Source organism: Balaenoptera musculus, chromosome X (genome assembly GCF_009873245.2).
Source record: "Balaenoptera musculus isolate JJ_BM4_2016_0621 chromosome X, mBalMus1.pri.v3, whole genome shotgun sequence".
In the NCBI taxonomy this organism is placed as follows: Eukaryota; Metazoa; Chordata; class Mammalia; order Artiodactyla; family Balaenopteridae; genus Balaenoptera; species Balaenoptera musculus.
The window spans coordinates 31,877,850-31,903,228 of NC_045806.1; the positions used below are offsets into that span (position 1 = coordinate 31,877,850).

Genomic DNA, 25,379 nt, shown 5'->3' on the forward strand with positions numbered 1-25,379 from the left:
TATTCCTGTCCTGCCCCTAGGTTCTTCAGAACCACTTTTTTTTTTTTAGATTCCATATATATTTTTTAGCATATGGTATTTGTTTTTCTCTTTCTGACTGACTTCACTCTGTATGACAGACTCTAGGTCCATCCACCTCACTACAGATAACTCAATTTCATTTCTTTTTATGGCTGAGTAATATTCCATTGTATATATGTGCCACATCTTCTTTATCCATTCATCTGTCGATGGACACTTAGGTTGCTTCCACATCCTGGCTATTGTAAATAGAGCTGCAATGAACATTGTGGTACATGACTCTTTGAATTATGGTTTTCTCAGGGTATATGCCCAGTAGTGGGATTGCTGGGTCATATAGTAGTTCTATTTTTAGTTTTTTAAGGAACCACCATACTGTTCTCCATAGTGGCTGTATTAATTTACATTCCCACCAACAGTGCAAGAGGGTTCCCTTTTCTCCACACCCTCTCCAGCATTTGTTGTTTGTTGATTTTCTGATGATGCCCATTCTAACAGGAGTGAGGTGATACCTCATTGTAGTTTTGATTTGCATTTCTCTAATGATTAGTGATGTTCACATGATCCTTTCATGTGTTTGTTGGCAATCTGTATATCTTCTTTGGATAAATGTCTATTTAGGTCTTCTGCCCATTTTTGGATTGGGTTGTTTGTTTTTTTGATGTTGAGCTGCATGAGCTGCTTGTAAATTTTGGAGATTAATCCTTTGTCAGTTGCTTCATTTGCAAATATTTTCTCCCATTCTGAGGGTTGTCTTTTCATCTTGTTTGTGGTTTCCTTTGCTGTGCAAAAGCTTTTAAGTTTCATTAGGTTCCATTTGTTTATTTTTGTTTTTATTTCCATTTCTCTAGGAGGTGGATCAAAAAAGATCTTGCTGTGATTTATGTCATAGAGTGTTCTGCCTATGTTTTCCTCTATGAGTTTTATACTGTCTGGCCTTACATTTAGGTCTTTAATCCATTTTGACTTTATTTCTGTGTATGGTGTAAGGAAGTGTTCTAATTTCATTCTTTTACCTGTAGCTGTCCAGTTTTCCCAGCACCACTTATTGAAGAGGCTGTCTTTTCTCCATTGTATATTCTTGCCTCCTTTATCAAAAATAAGGTGACCATATGTGTGTGGGTTTATCTCTGGGCTTTCTCTCCTGTTGCATTGATCTGTATTTCTGTTTTTGTCTTGATTACTGTAGCTTTGTGGTATAGTCTGAAGTCAGGGAGCCTGATTCCTCCAGCTCCCTTTTTCTTTCTCAAGATTGCTTTGGCTATTCGGGGTCTTTTGTGTTTCCATACAAATTGTGAAATTTTTTGTTCTAGTCTGTGAAAAATGCCATTTGTAGTTTCATAGGGATTACATTGAATCTGTAGATTGCTTTGGGTAGTATAGTCATTTTCACAGTGTTGATTCTTCCAATCCAAGACCATGGTATATCTCTCCATCTGTTTATATCATCTTTAACTTATTTCATCCATGTCTTAAAGTTTTCTGCATACAGGTCTTTTGTCTCCTTAGGTAGGTTTATTCCTAGGTATTTTATTCTTTTTGTTGCAATGGTAAATAGGAGTGTTTTCTTAATTTCACTTTCAGATTTTTCATCATTAGTGTATAGGAATGCAATAGATTTCTGTGCATTAATTTTGTATCCTGCTACTTTACCAAATTCATTGATTAGCTCTAGTAGTTTTCTGGTAGCATCTTTAGGATTCTCTATGTATAGTATCATGTCATCTGCAAACAGTGACAGCTTTACCTCTTCTTTTCCAATTTGGATTCCTTTTATTTCTTTTTCTTCTTTGATTGCTGTGGCTAAAACTTCCAAAACTATGTTGAATAATATTGGTGAGAGTGGGCAACCTTGTCTCATTCCTTATCTTAGAGGAAATGGTTTCAGTTTTTCACCATTGAGAACGATGTTGGCTGTGGGTTTGTCATATATGGCCTTTATTATGTTGAGGTAGATTCCCTCTGTGCCTACTTTCTGGAGGGTTTTTATCATAAATGGGTGTTGAAATTTGTCAAAAGCTTTTTCTGCATCGATTGAGATGATCCTGTTGTTTTTATCCTTCAGTTTGTTAATATGGTGTATCACATTGATTGATTTGCGTATATTGAAGAATCCTTGCATTCCTGGGATAAACCTCAGTTGATCATTGTGTATGATCCTTTTAATGTGTTGTTGGATTCTGTTTGCTAGTATTTTGTTGAGGATTTTTGCATCTATGCTTATCAGTGCTGTTGGCCTGTAGTTTTCTTTCTTTGTTACGTCTTTGTCTCGTTTTGGTATCAGGGTGATGGTGGCCTTGTAGAATGAGTTTGGGAGTGTTCCTCTCTCTGCTATATTTTGGAAGAGTTTGAGAAGGATAGGTGTTAGCTCTTCTCTAAATGTTTGATAGAATTTGCCTGTGAAGCCATCTGGTCCTGGGCTTTTGTTTGTTGGAAGATTTTTAATCACAGTTTCAATTTCAGTGCTTGTGATTGGTCTGTTTATATTTTCTATTTCTTCCTGGTTCAGTCTCAGAAGGCTGTGCTTTTCTAAGTATTTGTCCATTTCTTCCCAGTTGTCTGTTTTATTGGCACAGAGTTGCTTGTAGTAATCTCTCATGATCCTTTGTGTTTCTGCAGTGTCAGTTGTTACTTCTCCTTTTTCATTTCTAATTCTATTGATTTGAGTCTTCTCCCTTTTTTCTTGATAAGTCTGGCTAATGGTTTATCAATTTTGTTTATCTATTCAAAGAACCAGCTTTTAGTTTTATTGATCTTTGCTATTGTTTCCTTCATTTATTTTTCATTTATTACTGATCTGATCTTTATGATTTCTTTCCTTCTGCTAACTTTGGGGTTTTTTTGTTCTCCTTTCTCTAATTGCTTTAGGTGTAAGGTTAGTTTGTTTATTTCAGATGTTTTTTGTTTCTCTAGGTAGGATTGTATTGCTATAAACTTCCCCCTTAGAAGTGCATTTGCTGCATCCCATAGGTTTTGGGTCATCGTGTTTTCATTGTCATTTGTTTCTAGGTATTTTTTGATTTCCTCTGTGATTTCTTCAGTGATCTCTTGGTTATTTAGTAGTGTATTGTTTAGCATACATGTGTTTTTATTTTTTTACAGATTTTTTTCCTGTAATTGATATCTAGTCTGATAGTGTCGTGGTTGGAAAAGATACTTGATACAATTTCAGTTTTCTTAAATTTACCAAGGCTTGATTTGTGACCCTAGATATGATCTTTCCTGGAGAATGTTCCATGAGCACTTGAGAAGAAAGTGTATTCTGTTGTTTTTAGATGGAATGTCCTATAAATATCAGTTAAGTCCATCTTGTTTAATGTATCATTTAAAGCTTGTGTTTCCTTATTTATTTTCATTTTGGATGATCTGTCCTTTGGTGAAAGTGGGGTGTTAAAGTCCCCTACTATAATTGTGTTACTGTTGATTTCCCCTTTTATGGCTGTTAGCATTTGCCTTATGTATTGAGGTGCTCCTGTGTTGGGTGCATAAATATTTACAATTGTTATATCTTCTTTTTGGGTTGATCCCTTGATCATTATGTAGTGTCTTATTTGTCTCTTGTAATAGTATTTATTTTAAAGTCTATTGTGTCTGATATGAGAATTGCTACTCCAACTTTCTTTTGATTTCCATTTGCATGGAATATCTTTTTCCATCCCCTCACTTTCAGTCTTTATGTGTCCCTAGGTCTGAAGTGGCTCTCTTTTTGACAGCATATATATGGGTCTTGTTTTTGTATCCATTCAAGCTTGTTGACTTCTTGTGATCTTTCTTTATATGCTATCTTGTTCAGACAGTCTGCTTGCAGGATTACTGAGGGGGAATCTGGGGAAGAAGTCTAGTCATCCATTATTAATTACTTATTCATCATTCCTACTTCTTTAGTCTAAGAGTCAACAGGTTAGACAAGGCATCGTAGGATCAAAAGATTTGAGAGGTATGCTTGGGCTGGAGGTTAGTGAAGCATGGAGGCACCTGGTGTAAAGGGTAAGTTAAAATACAGCTTGGTGGAGTCTATTATCTGTTAGCTTTTAGGGGCTGCTAACAAATCCCCACTGTCAGAAATCATTCTGTTTCTGTGGGATCAGGGGCAAAGGTCGATCTTCTGTAGCTGCTTCAGGCTGAGAAAGAGCATTGAGGTCTCTGAGTGGAGGATGTCGACATGGGTTTGTAGCATCTCCTTGCTGATAACATCAGTTGCCCGCTTACATATAGGGGCAGAGCAAATCAGAATTTTTTTGATGCCCACAAAGATACAGATTATTATGTGCAGTAGTGTTAATCCTTTTATCTTGAGGCCAGTTCTTGGAATCATGCTAGCCATAGATTTAGTACTGCTCAAGATGGAGCAGCTTATGTCGTGGCTACAGTCTGGTCATCATGCAGTTAGCTTTTTCCCTCTGGTGGCAGTTATAATGTCTATAAAACAACTCAGGAATGTGCATCAGACACTGTTGCCTAGGTCCTTTAAGGAGGAACTAAAGATTCTGTGACTCTATTGTTCTAATAATTAATTGCTTGAACCTGCTCTTTTGTACCTCAGGGGAGCTGAAAGACTTCAGCTTTTCTACAGATAAGAGGCAGGGGACTCAGAGGGGCCTTTGTCCTTGGGGTGACCCCTCAGGATTCTGCTCAGTTTGAAAAACAACATAAATTGGAATTAGGAGGAGAATCCACTTCTTGTTTCACAATTTAATGTCTCTGGTGCATTAGTTTCCTACCTAAACTGTTTCAGTGTTTCAAGTCCTTTTTCACGCACACACACATCAGGAACCAAGGAACTAGGAAAACAAAGACATGTCTGTATGATTGAAACCAACTACTTAAAGTGATATACTTATAATAATTCCTGTGTGTGTGTATGACCATGGGCAAATTAAATTCAGGTACACAGAGAGCTATGAAAGCAGACAGTGCTAATAGGAGTTGGCATTAGATTATAAGAAATAATCATCCCAAAAACCTTATGGCTAGTTTTATGGACTAACAAATCAAAGACAATGTGTAGACATTGTGTACCTTTCTTTCTTAAAAAATTCTAATGAAATTTGATGATTACTTTATGGACAATGTGGAAAAGATGCTGGCAGGAAGAACAGCACATCTAGGCAAACTAAAGACTGTCTGAATAGCCAGAACACGTGGAGATGTGGTGGGAGTGGCGCACCTGGAAAGAGCAAGGGAGCTTCGTGCCCCATCCCATATACTCTTCTCTATGCATCTCTTCCATCTGGCTGTTCCTGAGTTATATCCTTGTGTAATAAACCAGCAACCTAGTAAGTAATATGTTTCTCTAAGTTCTGTGAGCCATTCTAGCAAATTAATTGGACCCAAGGAGGGGGTCACTGGAACCTTAGATCTATAGCCAGTCAGTCAGAAGCACAGGTGGGCTTGCAACTGGCATCCGAAGTAGGGAGGGTGGCAGTCTTGTAGTACTGACCCCTTAACCCGTGGAATCTGATGCTATTTCAAGGTCGGTAGTGTCAGAATTGAGTTGAGTTGTAGGACACCCAGCTGGTGTCTGGAGAACTGCTTATTGGTGTGAGGAAACGCTCCACATCCCCTCCCCTCCACCACACTGGCATTGGTGACCAGAATACTTCTACCGGTATAAATGCATGCTTTGACTTCCTATTTGTACGTATAGTCTTCCAAATGACACTGACCTATTTAGCAGAGATGAATGTTCTTCCTAATCTATTAATCTTACTTATTATCTGTTTTATATGTGAAGATGGAATATATATCACAGTTACCAAAGAGAGACCAGAGCTAAGCATTCATTCAAGTTATGAACTCTGAATTTATGTGAATTCTTGGAAGCCTGCATCCCAACTCACTTGAAATTATTCATCTTTGCAAATAAGCCTTCACCTTTGTTTGTGCTTCATATTACCAATGTATTGGATAAAACAGAAATGAAGAAAACTGGGTAGAACTATACTGTCAGTTTTGTTTTCTTTTTTTTAAATATCTTTATTGGAGTATAATTGCTTTACAATGGTGTGTTAGTTTCTGCTGTATAAGAACGTGAAGAATCAGCTATACATATACATATATCCCCATATCTCTTCCCTCTTGCGTCTCCCTCCCACCCTTCCTATCAGTTTTCTGTCAAATGAGAGCATATTCAGGAATACATGACTGAAATAAAGCAGATTTCCTGTGTGGTTCTGAGCAATTCCTTTGTCTGTTAATTGCCCCCACCTACCAGCATAAACCAAACTATTAAATTAAATTTGGGGAGTGGGACTGGGTTTTACCAATGTTTTCTTGCCAAGCCTACGTCTTGATACATTGTGCACTTGGACGTATTGCTGACTTTTTGCATGAAAAATGTAGGGAAGTCTCTACTCAAGGGCACAGAGTCCTTTAGGATATGGATTAATGAACTTCTCAGAGTCTATGTAAGAAATTCTGCTTTAAGGCTACTCAAAATTTATTGAAATGTCGACGTATTTTCCAAAAGGCTTAATCATGAGATAAATGCAAATTAAATTCAAATTCCAAATGCAGTGACAAACAGAGAACCTATTTAGAAATCTCTTTTGTGATAAACAGGTCTGGGGGGTGTTTGTTTTTTGTTTTTTTTTGCTTGTTTCTTCTATTCTGTTTTTTGTTTTAATGTATGGTAACTTTAATAGCTGAACGATTTTCAACTGGGGTAGAGATTGGTTTACTTTGCTTAGCTGAAATCATTGCTAATGACTGACATTGGCTATATTTTCTGTGCTAATAGACCAGTGATGGGGTTCAGGGAAGGCCACCCCCAGATGTGCCACTCTGGCATGTGAATTATTTTGAGCTGAAAATAAGCAAGGCCCAAAAGACTCAAGAAGAGCCTTGTACTTCCTTCTCACTGCCTAAAAGAATTTAAGATAGGAGGCCTGTCCCTGGAAGGAGCTATCCCCATAGGTAACTATAATAAAGTTGGTAGAGAGAAGCATGGCAAAGCCCGTTTGATAAGTGTCCTCTCTGTGTCCTATTGTCTTTGGATGCCCAGCAAACATTTGTTTACCAAACATTCACTCTTTTTATCTTCCTGTGAATTAGCTTGCTTCCCTTTGAGATCTCAGACCTCTACCTCCTTCTCCTTAGTCCAGAATAATATATACACCTCATCTGGCCTTGCTGTCTTTGGAATTCTTCAAGCTTATGTGGATTCTCTGCGTGCATGTAATAAATCTGATTTTCTCCTGTTAATCTGCCTTATATCGTTTTAATTGCCAGCCAAAAGAACTAAGTGGGGAAAGGGGAAAATTCTCCCTCCCCACACAAGTTTGCAATTCATATCTGTTCCGTATTATTCCTTTTCCAAATATTCATCTCTGATACCATTTCAGTTAAAAGGGAGGGAAGATGGATTGCCATTTATTCTCACAAATATGTATATATAAACATTTTGTTAATGTTTGAGGCATTGGTGACTTGCCGAAGATTACATAGTCTCTCCATGTAAGAACTTGAATTCTCTCATGGGATTGACTACCTTAGAGGTTCTCTTCCCATTCTGTCCCCACCTGTCACACTTTCCTACCTTATCTGAGCTGCCTCTTCCCTCAGTATGCTCAATCATGGTTTCTGCTCACAAAAACCATGAGAGGTTTTCATAAACGATATCTTCAACACACATTGCTTTTGTGTTTCCTTCTTCTAAACTTGCTAGATGTATTGGTCTTTTACCCTATATCTTTTCCCCAAATTTATCTCACGTGTATAATATCAAACCTCAATTTGCCCTACTGATAAAAAGGAAAGGAGGTGGTTATTGACTTTTTTAAGTATCAAAAATTTCAAAATAAATGTATTTGCTTCAAACAGCACACTTTTAGTTAATACTAAAATGTTATTACAATGGCGCCATAACCAGCTTGATGTCAACAGCCCCCCAGATTAAAAGGCATAATCTCTTTCAAGCAGAGCTCTGATCTCCATTTGTCAGCCCACCTGCTCTACTCTGTACTTGTCTGTTGAGTGGGGGGAGCAGAGGAGACATCAGGGAGAATCAAGAGGTGTTCCAGGGTGATCTGCAAAGGAACTGATGCTTGGTGCTTCATTCATTAAAGGGTAAACAATTGACTGCAGGGTCAGAGGAGGATTGCAAGATGTGGTCTAAATTAGAGCCAAACACCTTCTAACCCCTCAGAATACTATTAACCAGGCTAGTATTGAGTAAATATTTATTCATCACCTACTAGGGAGAGGCCCTAGGTGGCTACTGGGTTGATAAGATTAGTCCCCACCCTTGAAGATCTAATGAAGAATCTTATGATGAAATCTTGATCCTTCATACCCAGGGCTCACATAGCTGCAATTTAAATAGATACCCAGCAGAGAGAGAAAACTCAGAGGTCAAAGGGGCAAATTCATGTTAGGAAAAAAGTCACTAAAATGGGGGGAAAATAAGAGGGCCTAATACCATCACTCCTGGATAGTTTTCCCTGAGCATGGAATATTTCAAAATGTCCCTGATTTGCTCTTTTATCCTAAAGCACTATATTTCCTAAACTTTACTGCTAATCCAAGAATCACCTGTGGCCCTACCCCACATCCACTAGACCCGAACCTGTGTGAAATGAGTCTGGGAAACTGTAGTATTAACATGTGCCTCTGGGTGATTTTATCAGGAAGTTTAGGAAACATTGCTGTAGCTGGTGGTGCCTGAAACTCCACCATCTGAGCTTATCTCTTTGGTTTGCACAGCAGATCTCAAACTTTAGCTTGAACAAAAGAACTGAATCTCCTGCACTATTTGAATGTAATCCCTTTAGTTTGACAGATCCTCTCAAAGGTTAGGGGACATTCATGCTAAGAATGTTCAAGTTACTGCACCCCACCCTCTAGAGTTTAATTGAGAGGGCCTGCTGTGGAGCCCATTAATCTTTGGACAAGCATGTTAAGAGATTCTGATGGAGATTTTCTGAGAAAAATCTTTGAGAAATTTGACTTAATTAGAATTTATTCCTCCTGAGAATAAACACATTTCATTCTTCCATATAAAATAAGGATTTGGGGATTGGATTTAAATCCAGATTATAAACCCAGTAGAATGTAAACACTTGTGAGGACAGGGATTTTTTTTTTTTTTTTTCTGTTTTGTTCAGTGTGATACATGCCCAGCACCTGGAAGAGTGCCTTTTACATAGTAGATGCACGCAAACTATTTGTTGGCTTAATGAAGGAATTCAAGGTATAAAGACATGTCTCTTACTCTTGCATTCTCCCCATACCTTCTAACACGTGTTATAATCAGAAATAATTCACAAATAAATTTACAGAACAGCAGAAAGGTGGTGACAGGAGTAGAGGGGATAACTCTGAAACACTGGTACCTCAAAAGGGAGAAGTAAGGGTTGATAAAGAAAGGCCAGAATGGATAAAGTTACCTGGCAATTCTGCTGATCTCACAAGTTATCTAGGGCCATCCTAGTCTTGATCATTGTGTTCCTTTCTTAGGCCCGCTGTAACAAAGTACCACAAACTGTGTGCCTTAAAAACAGAAATTTATTGTCTCACAATTCTGGAAGCTGTAAATCCAAGATCAAGGTGTTGGCAGGGTTCCTTCTGAGGAATGTGAGGATAAAACTGTCTTATGCCTGTCTTCTAGCTTCTGTTGGCTTGCTGGCAATCGTTGGCATTCCTTAGTTGGTGGATTCATCACCCTAATCTCTGCCTTCATGTTCACATGGTGTTCTTCCTTTTTCTGTGTCTGTCTCTGTGTTCAATTATCTTTTTTTTTTTAAGGACACAGTCAGGGCTTCCCTGGTGGCGCAGTGGTTAAGAATCCGCCTGCCAATGCAGGGGACGTGGGTTTGATCCCTAGCCTGGGAAGATCCCACATGCCACGGAGCAACTAAGCCCGTGCACCACAACGACTGAGCCTGTGCTCTAGAGCCCATGAGCCACAACTACTGAGCCCGTGTGCCACAACTACTGAAGCCTGCACACCTAGAGCCCGTGCTCCGCAACAAGAGAAGACACCGCAATGAGAAGCCCGTGCACCGCAGCCAAAAGCAGCCCCTGCTCGCTTCAACCAGAGAAAAGCCCACACGCAGCAACGAAGACCCAATGCAGCCAAAAATAGAATAACATAAATTTAAAAAAAAGGACACAGTCATATTGGATTAGGGCCCACTTTGATGACTCATCTTAACTTGAATGTCTGCAAAACCCTATTTCCAAATAAGGTCACATTCGTAGGCGCCGATCACAGATTGTCCTTGAAGGCTTTGGGTTGCCCCCTCTGATGAGAGATGATATTACTGGAGCTGTAACATGGGAATCCCAGAAGGCAAGGTGAGGTTCTTATGAGGAAATTTACAAGAAGCGAAACTGTAGCTTTCTCCTCCCCTTCCTCACTTACTTTCTGAGATTTCCCTACACCTGTTGGTGTTCCTCGGCCCTTTCCAGATTCTTGGACGGCAATACCATAGAAATGAATATCACTTCACACAAGACTCTTAGACGAGCAAAGCTTTTTATTAGAAGAGGTAGCTTGTGCACAAGGGAGAAGGCAGGAAAAAAAGTGCCAGCTCCCCACGTAGAAGGGGCGAGTTGCTTTTATAACAAAAGGGAGGGATTGTCTCTTGATCACTGATAATTTCCAGCAATCGTCAGACTCCTTTGATCAGCAGCAGGTGGCTCCATGGTGGCTATCAGGAATACGGGGTGCTTCTGTGAGGGGAAGAAAGGCATGCGAATTTTCTGCAGGAAAACACAGGAACAGATAAGGTTAGAATTTATAGTTGAGCTTCTTGTCTTGTGGCAACTAGCTATACTCCTTAGTGTAACAGAGATAAAGTTAATTTTTTTCTTGTTGCCAGCCTGGTTTTTGTCTCTGGGACTCAGGTCCCCAGGGCCTTTGTTCTTTAGCTTACAAGGCGTGTTTTGCCCAAGGTTGTTCCCTGGTCCTTTTCCAAAATGGCTGTGCTCTTGTCTTCCTGTCTCATTGGGATGTACAATCTCATTTGGCATGTCAACAGGTGGGTGGAGCCATGGCATCACATGAGTTGAGTTCACTACCCCACCTCAGTTCTTTTCAGTCCCGTATGGAATCCTGTGTCCCTTTATTCAGCGCCTGAGTATTCACTTGCTCCTATGTTAGGGAAGGAAAAACCTTGAGTGTTAGTGACCTCGCCAGCTGAAAAAAAAAATCCAGCCTTGATATGTAGTTCTTCTACTTTCTACGAGGGCTGCTGCCAGCAAGAACTGCTTCCAAACGGTTAGAATTGTCCTTTGCAGAGACACTGTCTCTTTCTGCCTTAGCTGCAGCGTTAGAGAATTGTTACAGGGACACTACAGTGGATCCGCCCAGCTGTTCCTGGATCTGGACCTGTATCCTTTGAAAGCTGCCTATTTCCAGGAGTTGGGGGTATAGAGATTGTAAGTATAGGATTTGGAGTCTAACAAATGGAATGTATAGCAGTGTGTGCTGTAATCACAGGAGATAATCTCCCTCTTCCCCAATTTTTTTTTTTTTTGAGCTGCACTCTAATCCTAGGTTTATTCAACACAATTCTTTTCTCTACACAACAAAGTACAAACACAATATTATCTAAAATGCTACAAAGTTACAAAACTCAAAACAGAAAATGTATAGTACTGACTGTACAATAAAAGCCAAAAAAGCAATGTACACGTTGCCAAGGTAACCTGCACAACCACCATGAATACCAACACAACGGGGGGTTCTGTGATGACCCGACAGAGCTGGCTCTCAACTTACCAGTTTCAGAGAGAAAGGGAGATGTGGGTTTGTGGGTTTGTGTGTCTGTGTGTGTGCACGCACATGAGTACACGTGAAAAGAACCATTTTGGGTATTTGGCCCTAGAGGTCAGAAGAGGACTCGAGCAGGGGAGCAGGGCCAGGCTAACAGGAATGGCAGCTGCGTAAAAGCACACCCTTTCCTGTGGGACCCTGCAGGCCAACAGGTTAGAGCACGACCAGCCCACCAGATGGGCCCCATGGCATCTGTGAAATGGGAAAACGTGCTCCCAGGCTGGGGCTGTACCACTGCCTGGAGCCCCCTGCTCATCCCTGCTGGCTTTGCCACTAAACTGACTCTTAGGAACTAGAAATGTGGAAGCTTTCTAGCCAGAAAACTGGAGGGCATCTTTATAAGCACGACCGCAAACCAACAACACTCCTGCAGCCGGAACTCTGCCGCCAGGGGAAATGTAGCAATTAACTGCCTTCACCTTCGAAGCCTGCCCCTGAGTGAGGGATTTCTTTCCTACCGATCCTCCTTCTGCTAGGAAAGTGACAAAAGTGAGTTGGATGGGATACAAGTCACAGGGCAGAGCTTCGGTGGCCCTGCTTATCGGGAGGAGTTGGAGCTGGAGCGGCTCCTGTGGCGGCGGCAGCCAGGGGAGCGGGATCGCCGGCGCAAGGGGGACCTGCGCCGAGGGGGACGTGACCTTCTCCTCATCCGTGGGGGTGACCTGCGCCACATGGGAGGCAGTGGCAGCATTCTCCTGGGAGGGCTGAATCGCCTGGGGGGTGGCCGAGGCCAGGGGGCCAGCACAGCAGTGGCAGTGATCTCCTGGCCATCGATTTGTCCTCCGTCCATGTGCTTCAGCGCCTTCTCGGCCTCATCTGGATTCTCAAACTCCACATATGCATAGCCTTTAGCCAGATGGGGGTGCATCCTTTCTACAGGCATGTCAATCATTTTAATTTTCCCATAGGTGGAGAATATCTCCATGATATGATCCTTGGTCACATTCCTGGTGAGCCTTCCAATGTGCACTTTGGTGGGTTTAGGGGAAGGGCTCCGCCTTTTCCTTTCCTTTTCATCTCTTTTGGGTGGTTTGGATTTGGAGCGGGAACGCCGCCTGTTGTCATGCCTGCGCCGAGAAGGACTCGGAGAGCCAGAGGAGCTGCTGGAGCTGGAGCTGCGGAATGTGCTGGAACTTCCTGAGCGGCTCGATGCTGAAGATGAGCTGGAGCCGCTGCTGGAGGCAGAGCTGGACCGCGACCTGGCGCTGCTGCTACCACTGGAAGCGCTGCGCCTCTTTCGAGTTTTATCCCTGCCACGATCCTTCTCGCTTGACTCCTTGGTGGCCCCCTTATCTTTAGAGCGATCCTTGGACTTCTCGTCAGAGCGGTCTTTGCGTTTGGCAGGAGAAGGAGCCATCTTTCCGCCGCCGCGACCTCCTCCCGCTCTCCTCAGTCTCTGAGGCGGGCGCCGCTCTGGCGTCCCCTCTTCCCCAATTATTAAGTGCCATGTGAGGGATGAGGGGAAAAATGGAATGGGATACATTCAGTGACTCATGTTCATGCAGCTCTGTCCTGATGCTTTCTGAACATATTAACTCTAAGAAAGATTGTACAGGTGTTGTTCTTACGGATTTTCCATGACAGGGACTAGGCCGCCTCTGGGAATATGTAGGATGCCAGAGAGTTTCTCTTTTTTTCTACAAAGATCTGCACTGTGCGTGAGGCTCCCCCAGACATAAAAAGCCTCCTGTCAAAGCTTAGTACAGTGTATCTTTTATAGTTATGAAAGAAGAGGCTTGTGGATGACACAGGGAACACAGGTAGCTCTAATTTTCAGAAAACTGGGCTTGATCCTCTGTCATTTCATTCTTGATAGCTAACTTGGGCAACCACTTACTTTAGAACAATTATAGTCATCCCTCAGTATCTGCGGGAATTGGTTCCAGGACCCCTGAAGAGACCGAAATCCACAGATGCTCAAGTTCCTTATATAAACTGGTGTAGTACAGTTGGCCCACTATCCCACGGTATCTGAATCCATGGATACAGAGGGCCAACTGTATACCATTTGTAGGGCACTGGATAACTTACCCAGCATCTTCACATGTGTTTTATGTTTTGAACCCCACAATGAAGTTGAGTGCCTCGATTTATTTTCTGCTTGTTACAGTACAGAAGAGAGGCTCAGATTTAAAAGAAAATTTTCATGACAGTACTGCCGGTGAGTAGCTGAGCAGACACCAAATACAGATCTTAACCCAACCTAATACTCTTGCCCCAGTAGCAGCTCGAGACTGTTACAATGAAGGGGGTGTAAAATCCCAAATTTTGGCTAGAAAGTTTGGATAGAAGATGCTGGAGTATTGCTTACACTGGCATTTGTATGCCTAGACAAATGAGGCAATGAGCCAGGTTAACTGAAAGCAGTGGTTCTCAAGGCATGGTCCCTGGATTCACAGCATCAGTTTCAACTAGAAATGCAAATCTCAAGCCCATCCCAGACCTACTGGCTCAGAAACTCTAGGGGTGGGACCCAGGAGTCTGTGCTGTAAACCAGGTGATTCTGTTGCATGCTATTGTTTGAGAAATTCTGACTTGAAGGATACAATCTCACAAAGTCCCTCCTATCTCTCCCCTTATCCCAAAATGTGGCTATTAGTTTGAAAGCCTTTTCTGATATATAATAAGCACTTTCTTGTCATTTAGTACATCAGGAAGGTTTTTTTCTCAAACAGTTAGTGAGAAATAGTCACAAATTCAATAAGAGTATGGATAGGTGAAGAGGATGAAGAGAAAAATTGTGGGTTCAGAGCATAAATTCTTCTAGGAGGGTGTTGGGAGACTCAGATCTCTAAACCTCAGAGTTGAGAAGAGATAGCAGTGAAAGCAAATACAGGAAGGACTGAATTCTAAATTTACACTTCCCAATTGTGTTCAAGATTAATTCTATAACAGTCAGTTGCTTTTCCTGAAATGCTATTGTCTTTTTAAATTGATAATTCCAGCCCATTGTTTCAACCAATCCATTGATCCAATCTACTAAATTCAAAAACAAAAGCAAAAACAGTGAGTGACTCTCACAGCAGAAATAATTTTTCTTAAGGAACTGAATCCCCGTTTAGCTCTGGATGGGACTTGGCTAAGATGAAGTAAGAAGTGCTTGTCTGCTGAATCTACTGAATGTGTCCAGGCCAGCTCCTAAGAGGTCTACAGATATAGCACTCAGCGAGATTCTGTGGCTTTGGGGGAGCTAATATTGGAGCACAAAGCAATAACCAAGGGTTGATTATGCCCCATAAAGCCCAACTTGCACACAGTGAGCCCTCTTTATGGATGTTTTCCAGTCCTCAGCTTGTTTCATGAGTATTTGCCATACAACTTAATGGTAACACCCAAAAGCTTTATGAGATAGAAATCACCTGGATCATCTTTTCTGTACATTTTTTAAAAATTAAAATTAGAGAAGTGCCATGTTTCTACATAGCAGTGAAAACCCTTCTGCTGTTTACTTTGGTCCCTATTTAAGCCAGGGTTGGAGTCTAGCTGGCAGGGTACTTTTTACTACTTAAAAAGTACCCTGAATTCTGAATCTTAGAAGAAAGTCACCACTTGCTAGACTTTTGGTGTCTCTAAAACTGAATGGGAATCATTTACATAAGTAAATTATGTCTGATAATATAGACTTTTTCATCTTATACAGCCAACAATTCTCAGGGACCACCCCATTTCTGAGCAGCGAGCTATAAATTTGAGGATTCACGTGACCTGCTCAGGTTCGATAATTCACTAGAACAACTCACAGAGCTTGCTGAAAGCTCTATTTTAATGGTCATAGTTTTATTATAAAGGGTATATATAGGACATGGTTTGATAGGGTCTAGAATACAGAATTTCCATACCCTCTCCCTATGGAGTAAGGGCTCTTCACCCCCCACCCTGCACATCAGTGTGTTCACTAGCCAAGAAGTTCCACTTAGCTTTCAACTCCAGAGTTTTTTTTGTTTGTTTGTTTTTTAATTTTTTTTTTAATTTTTATTTATTTATTTATGGCTGTGTTGGGTCTTCGTTTCTGTGCGAGGGCTTTCTCTAGCTGCGGCAAGCGGGGGCCACTCTTCATCGCGATGCGCGTGCCTCTCACTATCGCGGCCTCTCTTGTTGCGGAGCACAGGCTCCAGACGCGCAGGCTCAGCAGTTGTGGCTCACGGGCCTAGTTGCTCCGCGGCATGTGGGATCTTCCCAGACCAGGGCTCGAACCCGTGTCCCCTGCATTGGCAGGCAGACTCTCAACCACTGCGCCACCAGGGAAGCCCTCATTTTTTTTTAATTACCTTCCCTGGAGGTTGGACTGGCCCAGAGTTCCAACAGTCTACTCACATGGTGGTTGGTCTTTCTGGTGACCAGCCCCCATCCTGAAGCTACCTAGGGGCCCACCATGAGTCACCTCATTAGGATCACAAAGACAGTCCTATCACTCAGGAAATTTCAAGGGTTTTTTTTTTTTTTCAAGTTCTGTGCCAGGAATGGCAGGGATGGGGTGGTAGACAATGAATACCAGATATATTCTTTATTATACCACACCTTGCTTTAATAAACTTATTAATTTTTCAAAGCTGTAGACAAAAATTAGAAAGAATACTTCTGCTCTAGTCAAATACCCTTAATTTCAGAAGCAGGCTTCATTTCTTTCTAGCACAGTAGATCTTAACTCATGACATTATCCTTTGGCAAAACTTTTCATGTCACCTATTGATGGCAAATGAAAAGGTAAAAATTATCAGCAGGCTCTCTCTCTTTCCCCTTCTCTGTGCTCTCCATATCTTATTGTTTGTTTTTTAGATCTTCTGATTATTTCATAAGAATGTAGACCCATGGATCATTTTTCTTCGTTTTCCTGATTTGAGATTTAGCTAACACATTTTGAGATATGAGAAGAGAAATAATTATATTAAATCAGCAGAATAATGGAAAGTGATTTTTTTTAATCAAACATAAATTGGTTTTAGACTTAAGTGATAATGATTCCCCATTCAAGTCTACATACTTCATTTATTCAGCAACTTGCCATGATATCCAGGCACTGAGAATAAAATAGTGATAGAGACAGACAAGGGCCTTTGTTTCATGAAGTTTATATTCTAGTGGAAAGAGACAGAAAAGAAACAAGTAAGCAAAGGAATGGGCAAGCTAATTCCAGAGAATGATGCATGCAAAAAAAAAAAATTGGATAATGTGAAAAACACTGTCTACTTGGGGATGGGACAGGATAATCTAAATTGAGCAGGCAAGAAAAGTCTTATTGAAACAGTGGTCTTTGAGTAGAAATTTTAAAGGAATGAGAGAATGAGCCATGGAGAAATCATGGGACAAACTGTCCCTTTAAAAGGGAATAGAAAGTACGAATATTCTCAGGTGAAAGATAGACAAAGAGGGGCACTAGTTAAAGCAGTGAAGACAAATTTTATTCAGTAATAACTATTGCAGTAGGAGAGAGAACACTGTGTCACCTGAATTTAACTCCACCAAAACAAAAGGCAGGAGACTTCAAAGGCTGGGGTGTGCTAAAGAAAAGGCACTGAGGGCATTAAGGGGGGATTTGGTCCATATGACGAGGCCATCTGGGTTTACTAATTGGGGCTCATCCGGAGGAGAAACAAACTTCTCCTACCTTTATGAAAAGAGCCAATGGTACAAGTTGGAGCAAGGTACCCACTAAAGTTAGGACCTTACCCTCCCATGGAGACTGAGACCAGGATTAAAATTCATCTCCTTGAATGTGTGCATTTCAAAGAAATGGCTCTCAAGTCATTGAGGAGACAGTTCTAGGTGTTGGAAGATTTATATCTCAAAGGGGCAGAGAAAGGATTTATAATTGCAAGCTTTCTAAGTAATTGCCCTAAGGGTGGGGGGGAGGGTTATGAGCCTATCTGCCTATTACCAGCTTTTAGCTGAAACAAACAGTAAATTCTCCTGACAGTCTTGAGCTTTCTCAGGCAGGCATTTTAAGGGACACTGGAGTCATCCTAGGGACATGGCCTTAAGCTCTTAGAAGCCATGCTAGAGTTTGGTTATGGCCTTAAGCTCTTAGAAGCCATGCTAGAGTTTGGTTAAGTCTCTTAGTGCAGGGGTTTAAATCCAGTTATGTACCAAGAGGTTTTTTGTTTTATGTTTTTTGCAATTCTCGGTAATAATAAGAGTGAATCTCAAAAACATTATGTTGAGCTGTATATTTCATATTATGGCATTTTACTGTATATGTGGTTTGACCCAATTTCTAAAAATGGCTAGTTATAAGAAAGATGTCAAGATAATGGGCAGATCTTTGGCATTCTGGAAATTGTTCCATCTCTTTAGAACTGTAATCCTTGTCCAGAAATTCTCTTTCTTGTCAATCAAATTCTTGAATTTAGGCTGCCACCTTCTCATTTTTCTGCTCCTGATTTCTTTTTTGAAGTCCCCAGGAACTTGATTTCTTCATTGATATGGGAATGTATTTGCACTGCAGGCAGCATTATTCACATAGATTAGGAAGGGAAGCACTCCCACTGGAGATCTGCAATAACAGCTGGCACCTTCCTGCATAACCAAGCCTGGAGCTGACGCAGGTTTGACTCAAGTCACATGTACAACTAAGCAAGTATAAGACTTGTAGCTAGTACTCTTTTTGCTTACAATATAATGTAGTATAAAATTTCCATATGTGTTTTGGTTAAGATAAACAGATTCCTACAGTATCTTGTAATATAAAGTCAAGAGATTTATAATGAGGAAAATTTTATTCTATTTTTCAAGTAAATAAAAATTCAAAAACGTTAACTCAGGCATTTTACATGATCTTATTTCTGCTTTTAATTTTGAAATACTCAATGTATGAAAATGATTTAACTTATATATGTTTCATGCTTTTAACAGTTTGGCCAACTCTTTCCAGGCTTAACTTTTATTTTTACTACAACCTTTCCATTATAATCTATGCTTATTTGAGCTTTAGAACTCTAAGCTTTCCTCCTCCAACATCTCTCTCATTAGTGTTCAGGCAGGTTCCCATAGCCTGAACCTGGGTCAAAGTGAACTGAATATTGACGTTAATCATGTGAGCTTTCTGAGGACTAAATCTAAAAGTCAGGTTGAGTTGTATGACACCTGGATCAATATGGAATATCCAGAAGTGGGATATTTGGTAAGAGGAATCAGACACTTAGTGAGATTATGCTTAAGAGAAGTTAGATCTTTTCCTGGTTTGAATTTTCAGGTTCTCACAAATTAGCAAGTAATTCAGATGCACTTCTTTTTTGAAATATATGAAATATTATCCTCTGTAGCATGCACTACATTCAGAGCTCTTCTTGTATCTGCCCTTGTTCACATTTGTTTCTCAGGCAACCAAACGTATTTGGATGCAAATAATCACCTTTAGTTTCCTGCTATTTTCTTCTGAGCTTCATGAGTTGGGAGGTAAAGTCCTTGAATAAAGCAGAAGAGGGAGTAGACGCAAGAAGGGAGAGGACTATGGTTGGTCCATGGTTTGGTTCTCTTGTGGGGGGACAAGAGTCATGTTCTTCTGGTCACTGCAGCCTGGAAGCCTGGAATTAGGTTCATACCATCTTTGGGAACATCTGCCTTGTTCTAGTTCAGAGAATGTGCTTCTCAATTCACCCGGCTTGGTGGTATTGTTAGTGAAAATTGAAATCGAAGAATATCGCAGGCAGGGCAGGGGTGTAGAATGCCTCCAGCAGGAGATGCATAGATGAGGTTTCAGCTAGTATAGGGGACATTGTGCCAGAAGGTGCATGGGTTAAAAGTGTAGCCAGGCTGTGGTAAGACCGGGTAGAATACGCAGCATTAGAGGTTGCAGCCAGCCTCTGTCAGAAACCAGCAAGATCTGGGACAAGTGAATATTCAGACTAGGTGAGAGCTTGGCCAAAGGTGCCTGGGTGGGGGTGGGGGGGATATTCATCCTATGGCAGGACAAGTAGTTGGTTTATGGGTGGAGTGAGCATCCAGCCAAGTGGTAGACCAGAATGTAGCTCGTGGGAGAGGGGAGCAACTAGCCTGGTGGAGAACCTGGCGTCAGGTGCAGTCAGGGAGTTTATATCTAGCGTAGGGAAAGCCACAGGAAGTGCATGAGTGAATCATGGAGCTAGCCTAGGGAGAACATGGAGCTAGCCTATGGAGGTGAATAGATGGAGAAAGATTGCAGGCTAGAAGACTATTCTGTTGCAGGTGCGTCGGAGGGTGCAGCCAGAATAGGTAGGACATCGCCAGTGGTGCATGAGTTCTGTATGGAGGTGATGTGTGAAGGATCTGGAAGGAGGTGGTGTGTAAAGGCAGCCTAGGGGGTGAGTAGGTAGAAAGTGCACGGATGTAAGGAACTTTATGTCTAGGGAGGAACTAGGTTAGCCTTCATGCCTGGTGCGGGGGAGGGGAAGCCATCCAAAGGGGATTTCTGGCAGTAAGTATGTAGGTGGAGAGCATCCAGTCTAGGAGAGGCTTTGGGAGTTCGTTAAGGTGGTTACAAACAGCTTAAAGGAGCACATGGTAAGATGTGCATGGGTGGAGAAGGCCTGAATCTTGGGATAAGAATCTAGAGGAGACCCATTATTGTACAGGGCAGCCAGCCTAAGGCAGCACATTGCAGTAGTTGCTTGTGTGCATGGTACAGCTAGCCTAGGGGAGGATCAGTAAGAAGTGAATGGTGGATAGATCATCCACCATATGGAAGGGTATAGGTATAGAATGAAGCCAGCTTATAGGGTGCCAGCAAGAGATGCATGAACGAGGTTCCAGCCAGCACAGGGAAAGTTCTGGCAGGAAGTGCATGGTGAAAGGTGTAGCCAGGCTATTGTAGGATCAGGTAGGAAGTGTGTAGCTGGAGTTAAAAATACACCAGGATGTGCATGGGAAGAGGAAGCATCCAGACTAAGTATGGTCTCAGCAAGAGATGCAAGGGAGGAGGGAACATATAGCCTGTGGGAGGACCAAGTGGGCAGATCATGGGTGGAGGGAGCATACAGCCAAAGAGAAGACCAGAAGTTCATGACTGGAGGGTGAAGCCAGCCTGGGATAGGACACGTCAGGGTACACAGATGTGTACACCGCAACCACCCAAGGGGAGGTATTGAAAGATGATCCATGGGTGGAGAGTGCAGCCATCCAAGGGACCAACATATATGGAAGCGCATGGGAAGAGGGAAGACCCAGCAGAAAGGAGGAAATTACAAAAAACACATGGGTGGAGAAAACATCCAGCTTATAGTAGGATCAAGTGGGCTATTCATTGGTTGAGGGGGAATCTAGCCAAGAGGAAGAAATGGAAATAGTTATAAGATAGGAAAGTGAAGCCAGCTTAGGAGGAAGGCCTGCAGGCAGTGTATGGGTGAAATAGGCAGTGAGCCTATGAGAACCAGCAGGAAGTGCATGAGTGCTTGTGGAGCCCATCATCAGCAGGTGCACATCTGGAGAATTCAGGAAGCCTAGGGAAGACTAGGCAGGAGGTGCATGGGTGGAGGGAGCATGCAGTCAAAGGGTGGAATGGCAGGAAGCAGAAGGCTTGAGGGAATATTGCAGTCTCCTTAAAGAACCAACAGCACGAGAATCAGTGGAGGGAGGAGAAGATTCATGGGAAGAGGTGTATTCAGCCTAAGGTAGGATTGGTAGGAAGTTCACGTGTGTAGGAAGCAGCCATTCCACGCAAGGATCCAGCAGGTACTACGTGCATGGAAGATGCAGGCAAATTATTGGAGGAATCAAAAAGATCTGTGAACATGGAGGGTGCAGCTAGAGGAATGGGCTGAAAGTGCATGGCTGGAGGAATCTTTAGGAGGTATGTAGATACAGGGCGCAGCAAGAATAAGACAGGATTCGGCAGAAGGCGAAAGGGAGCAGGGTACACTCAGCCTAGGGAGAGGAATTGTCAAGTGGTGCACGCACTAGGGAGCGTGCAGCCAGCCAAGGGGAGGAATAGACAGGCAGTGCATAGATGGAAGGAACATGTAACCCAGGAAAGGACATGGCAGGAAGTGCATGGCTGGAGAGAGCATCTACCCTAGGGGAGGTCTTGGCAGGAGTTGCAAGGGTGGGGTGTGCAGTGAGTGTGGGGCATATCTGGCTGTAAGGTCGCGGGTAGTGGGAGCAGCCAGTGTAAGGAGGACCCAGCAGGAAATGCATGAGTCAAGGTATCAGTCAGGTTTGGCGAGGACGGTGCAGGACGTAAATAGGTGAAGGGAGCATCTAACCTAGGGGGTGACATTAAAGGAAGTGTATGAGTGGAGGGTGCAGACAGCCTCAAGGAGGAGTCAGCAATATGTGCATGGGTCCAGGGAGCATCCATCCTAGGGTTGGACACAGTCAGAGGTACTTGGGTACAGCCAACCTAGGAAGGACCTGGCAGAAAGTGCATGGATGGAATGCAGGCATCTAAAAGAGGACCTAGCAGGAACTACATGTTATAGACTGTTCAACCAGCCTGGAGAAGAACCAGGCAGGAAGAGCTTGGGCAGAAGCAGCAGACAGCAGAGGGGAGGACATTGTAAGAAATGCATGAGTGAAGAAAGCATCCAGTCTAGAATGAGACTCGCTCACCCTAGGTGAGGACTCAGCAGGAGGCTCATGGGTGAGGGGTGTCATCAGACTGGTGGAGGACACAGCAGAAGGTATAGGGTTTTAGTGACTTTCTAACCTGGGGAGGAATAGGAAGAGATGCGTGAATGGACAAAGGTGAACCCATCCTAAGGCAGAGTGCAGCAGGATGTGTATAGGTGGAGGGACTGCCTAGTTGAGAGGAGGATATGGCCGGGTGTGTACGGTTGAGGATGCACAGCACGTGTTGTGTGGTGCAGGGTGGAGCCAGCCTAGGCTCAGGCCATCAGGAAGTACATAGTGGGAGAGAAGAATCAAGCCTAGGCAAGGACTAAGCAGGAGATCCATGAAAAGAGGGAGCATTTAGGTTAAGGGAAGACTTGATAGAAAGTGCATCAGTGGGTGGTTATGCTAGCCCAAGGGAGGACATGGCAAGTGCTTCATAGTTGGAGAGTGCAGTCAGCCTAGGAGAGGAAATGGCAGGAGCTGCATGGGTAGAGGAAGCATCCATTCAAGGAGGACTCAGCAGGAGCTGCGTGAGGGTTGGAACATCCCCCTAGAGGGTAAACTGACAATCTGTGCAGCCAAAGAGGTCACATCTAGCCTGAGGGAGAAGTAAAGGAGGGGCATCAGTGCAGAAAGCAGCCATTGTAAGGGAGGGCCCAGCAGAAAGTGCATGAGTGTTGGTTTCAGCTAGCCTAGAGGAAGATTCGGAAGGAGATGCAAAGGTGGAGGTTTCAGCCAGTCTAGAGGAGGAATAGGCTGGAAGTGCATGAATGGAGGCAGTATTCTGTTTAGGGGAAGACTGACCAGGAGGTGCATGGATGGAGGGTGTAGTCAACCTTGGGCCATACTTGTTAGGTGATGCATGGGCGAAGGTTACAGCCAGCCCAGGGTAGGACTCAGCAGGAGAAGCATGGGAGAGTGACCATCCACTTAGGAGACAACTCAGCTGGAGGTGTGTGGCTGGAAGGTGCAGCTAGGGGAGGCTCGGTTCTAAGTTCATCATGGTGGGACAGCCAGTCTAAGGAGGATCCAGCAGGTACTCCACGAGTTAAGAGAGCAACTAGGTGTGAAGAGGCTAAGTGCAGAGGATGGGGATGCTTCAGCCTAGAGCAGGACATCGAAGGAAGTGGAAGGTGGAGTGTGCATCTGTCCTAGGGGAAGATATGGCAAGAAGTGCAGGTGTGGAAGGTGCAGCCAGCCTAAGGGAGGGCACGGCAAGAGGTGCATGAGAGTACAGTCCATCAGCCTAGGGAAGAATCTACCAGGAGGGCCAAGAGTGGAAGGAGTATCCCACCTAAGGCAGAGTTGAGCAGGAAGTACATGGATAGAGGGGAAGCCGGCCTTGAGGAGTCACCAGTAGGCACCCAGGTAAACACGAATGGTTGTATCAAGGCTATCTATTGATAAAAGGGACAACACAGTATTTGATAAACTCAGTATTTAAATAAACACAAATCCTTAACACTTACAGTAATGTAGGGTATTTGTTTATCTTAAGAGTAAGTGAGCCTGTAAATTAGAAACAGAATGTGTAATGTCATTTTGGTGTGACATAGAATCTCTTTTTGAACATATTACCATGTAAGATGAAGAGCGAACTTTCACAGCGTCTTATTAAGAGCAGAACAAGACTACAAGGACTTTACTATTTTCAGAGAGGACACCAAATTTTAGGTTTGTATCACTGTAGTATTTCATTCTAAAGGAACCACAAACTCTGTTTTATAATTTTATGAATGAACCCCTCAAACCTGAGCCATGATTACTGTAGCTTTGTGGTATAGTCTGAAGTCAGGGAATCTGATTCCTCCACCTCCGTTCCTTTTCCCTCAAGAATGCTTTGGCTATTTGGGGTCTTTTGTGTCTCCATACAAATTTTAAGATTTTTTGTTCTAGTTCCGTAAAAAATGCCATTGGTAATTTAATAGGGATTGCATTGAATCTGTAGATTGCTTTGGGTAGTATAGTCATTTTCACAATATTGATTCTTCAAATCCAAGAACATGGTATATCTCTCCATCTGTTTGTATCATTTTTAATTTCTTTCATCAGTGTCTTATAGTTTTCTGCATACAGGTCTTTTGTCTCTCTAGGTAGGTTTATTCCTAGGTATTTTATTCTTTTTGTTGCAATGGTAAATGGGAGTGTTTCCATAATTTCTCTTTCAGATTTTTCATCATTAGTATATGGGAATGCAAGAGATTTCTGTGCATTAATTTTGTATCCTGCAACTTTACCAAATTCATTGATTAGCTCTAGTAGTTTTCTGGTGGCAGTTTTAGGATTCTCTATGTATAGTATCATGTCATCTGCAAACAGTGACAGTTTTACTTCTTCTTTTCCAATTTGGATTCCTTTTATTTCTTTTTCTTCTCTGATTGCCGTGGCTAGGACTTCCAAAACTATGTTGAATAATAGTGGTGACAGGGGACATCCTTGTCTCGTTCCTGATCTTAGTGGAAATGCTTTCAGTTTTTCACCATTGAGAATGATGTTTGCTGTGGGTTTGTCGTATATGGCCTTTATTATGTTGAGGTTGGTTCCCTCTATGCCCACTTTCTGGAGAGTTTTTATCATAAATGGGTGTTGAATTTTGTCAAAAGCTTTTTCTGCATCTATTGAGATGATCCTATGGTTTTTATTCTTCAATTTGTTAATATGGTGTATCACATTGATTTGCGTATATTGAAGAATCCTTGCATCCCTGGGATAAATCCCACTTGATCGTGGTGTATGATCCTTTTAATGTGTTGTTGGATTCTGTTTGCTAGTATTTTGTTGAGGATTTTTGCATCTATATTCATCAGTGATATTGGTCTGTAATTTTCTTTTTTAGTAGTATCTTTGTCTGGTTTTGGTATCAGGGTGATGGTGGCCTCATAGAATGAGTTTGGGAATGTACCTTCCTCTGTAATTTTTTGGAAGAGTTTGAGAAGGATAGGTGTTAGCTCTTCTCTAAATGTTTGATAGAATTCACCTGTGAAGCCATCTGGTCCTGGACTTTTGTTTGTTGGAAGATTTTTAATCACAGTTTCAATTTCATTACTTGTGATTGGTC

The 25,379-nt window shown here is 42.3% G+C and overlaps 1 protein-coding gene across 1 annotated transcript; it reads right to left on the reverse strand.

Moving 5' to 3' along the window:
* Positions 1–11,508: 11,508 nt before the first annotated feature.
* On the reverse strand, positions 11,509–13,159 carry LOC118888610 (RNA-binding protein with serine-rich domain 1-like). Its single transcript, XM_036839873.1, has one exon. It carries the CDS (start codon positions 13,155–13,157, stop codon positions 12,339–12,341), a length of 819 nt encoding a protein of 272 aa, XP_036695768.1. The 5' UTR covers positions 13,158–13,159; the 3' UTR covers positions 11,509–12,338.
* Positions 13,160–25,379: the final 12,220 nt, after the last annotated feature.

Coding starts and splice junctions, on each gene's coding strand:
- LOC118888610 (XM_036839873.1), bottom strand. CDS start 13,157: ATGGCTCCTTCTCCTGCCAAACGCAAAGACCGCTCTGACGAGAAGTCC.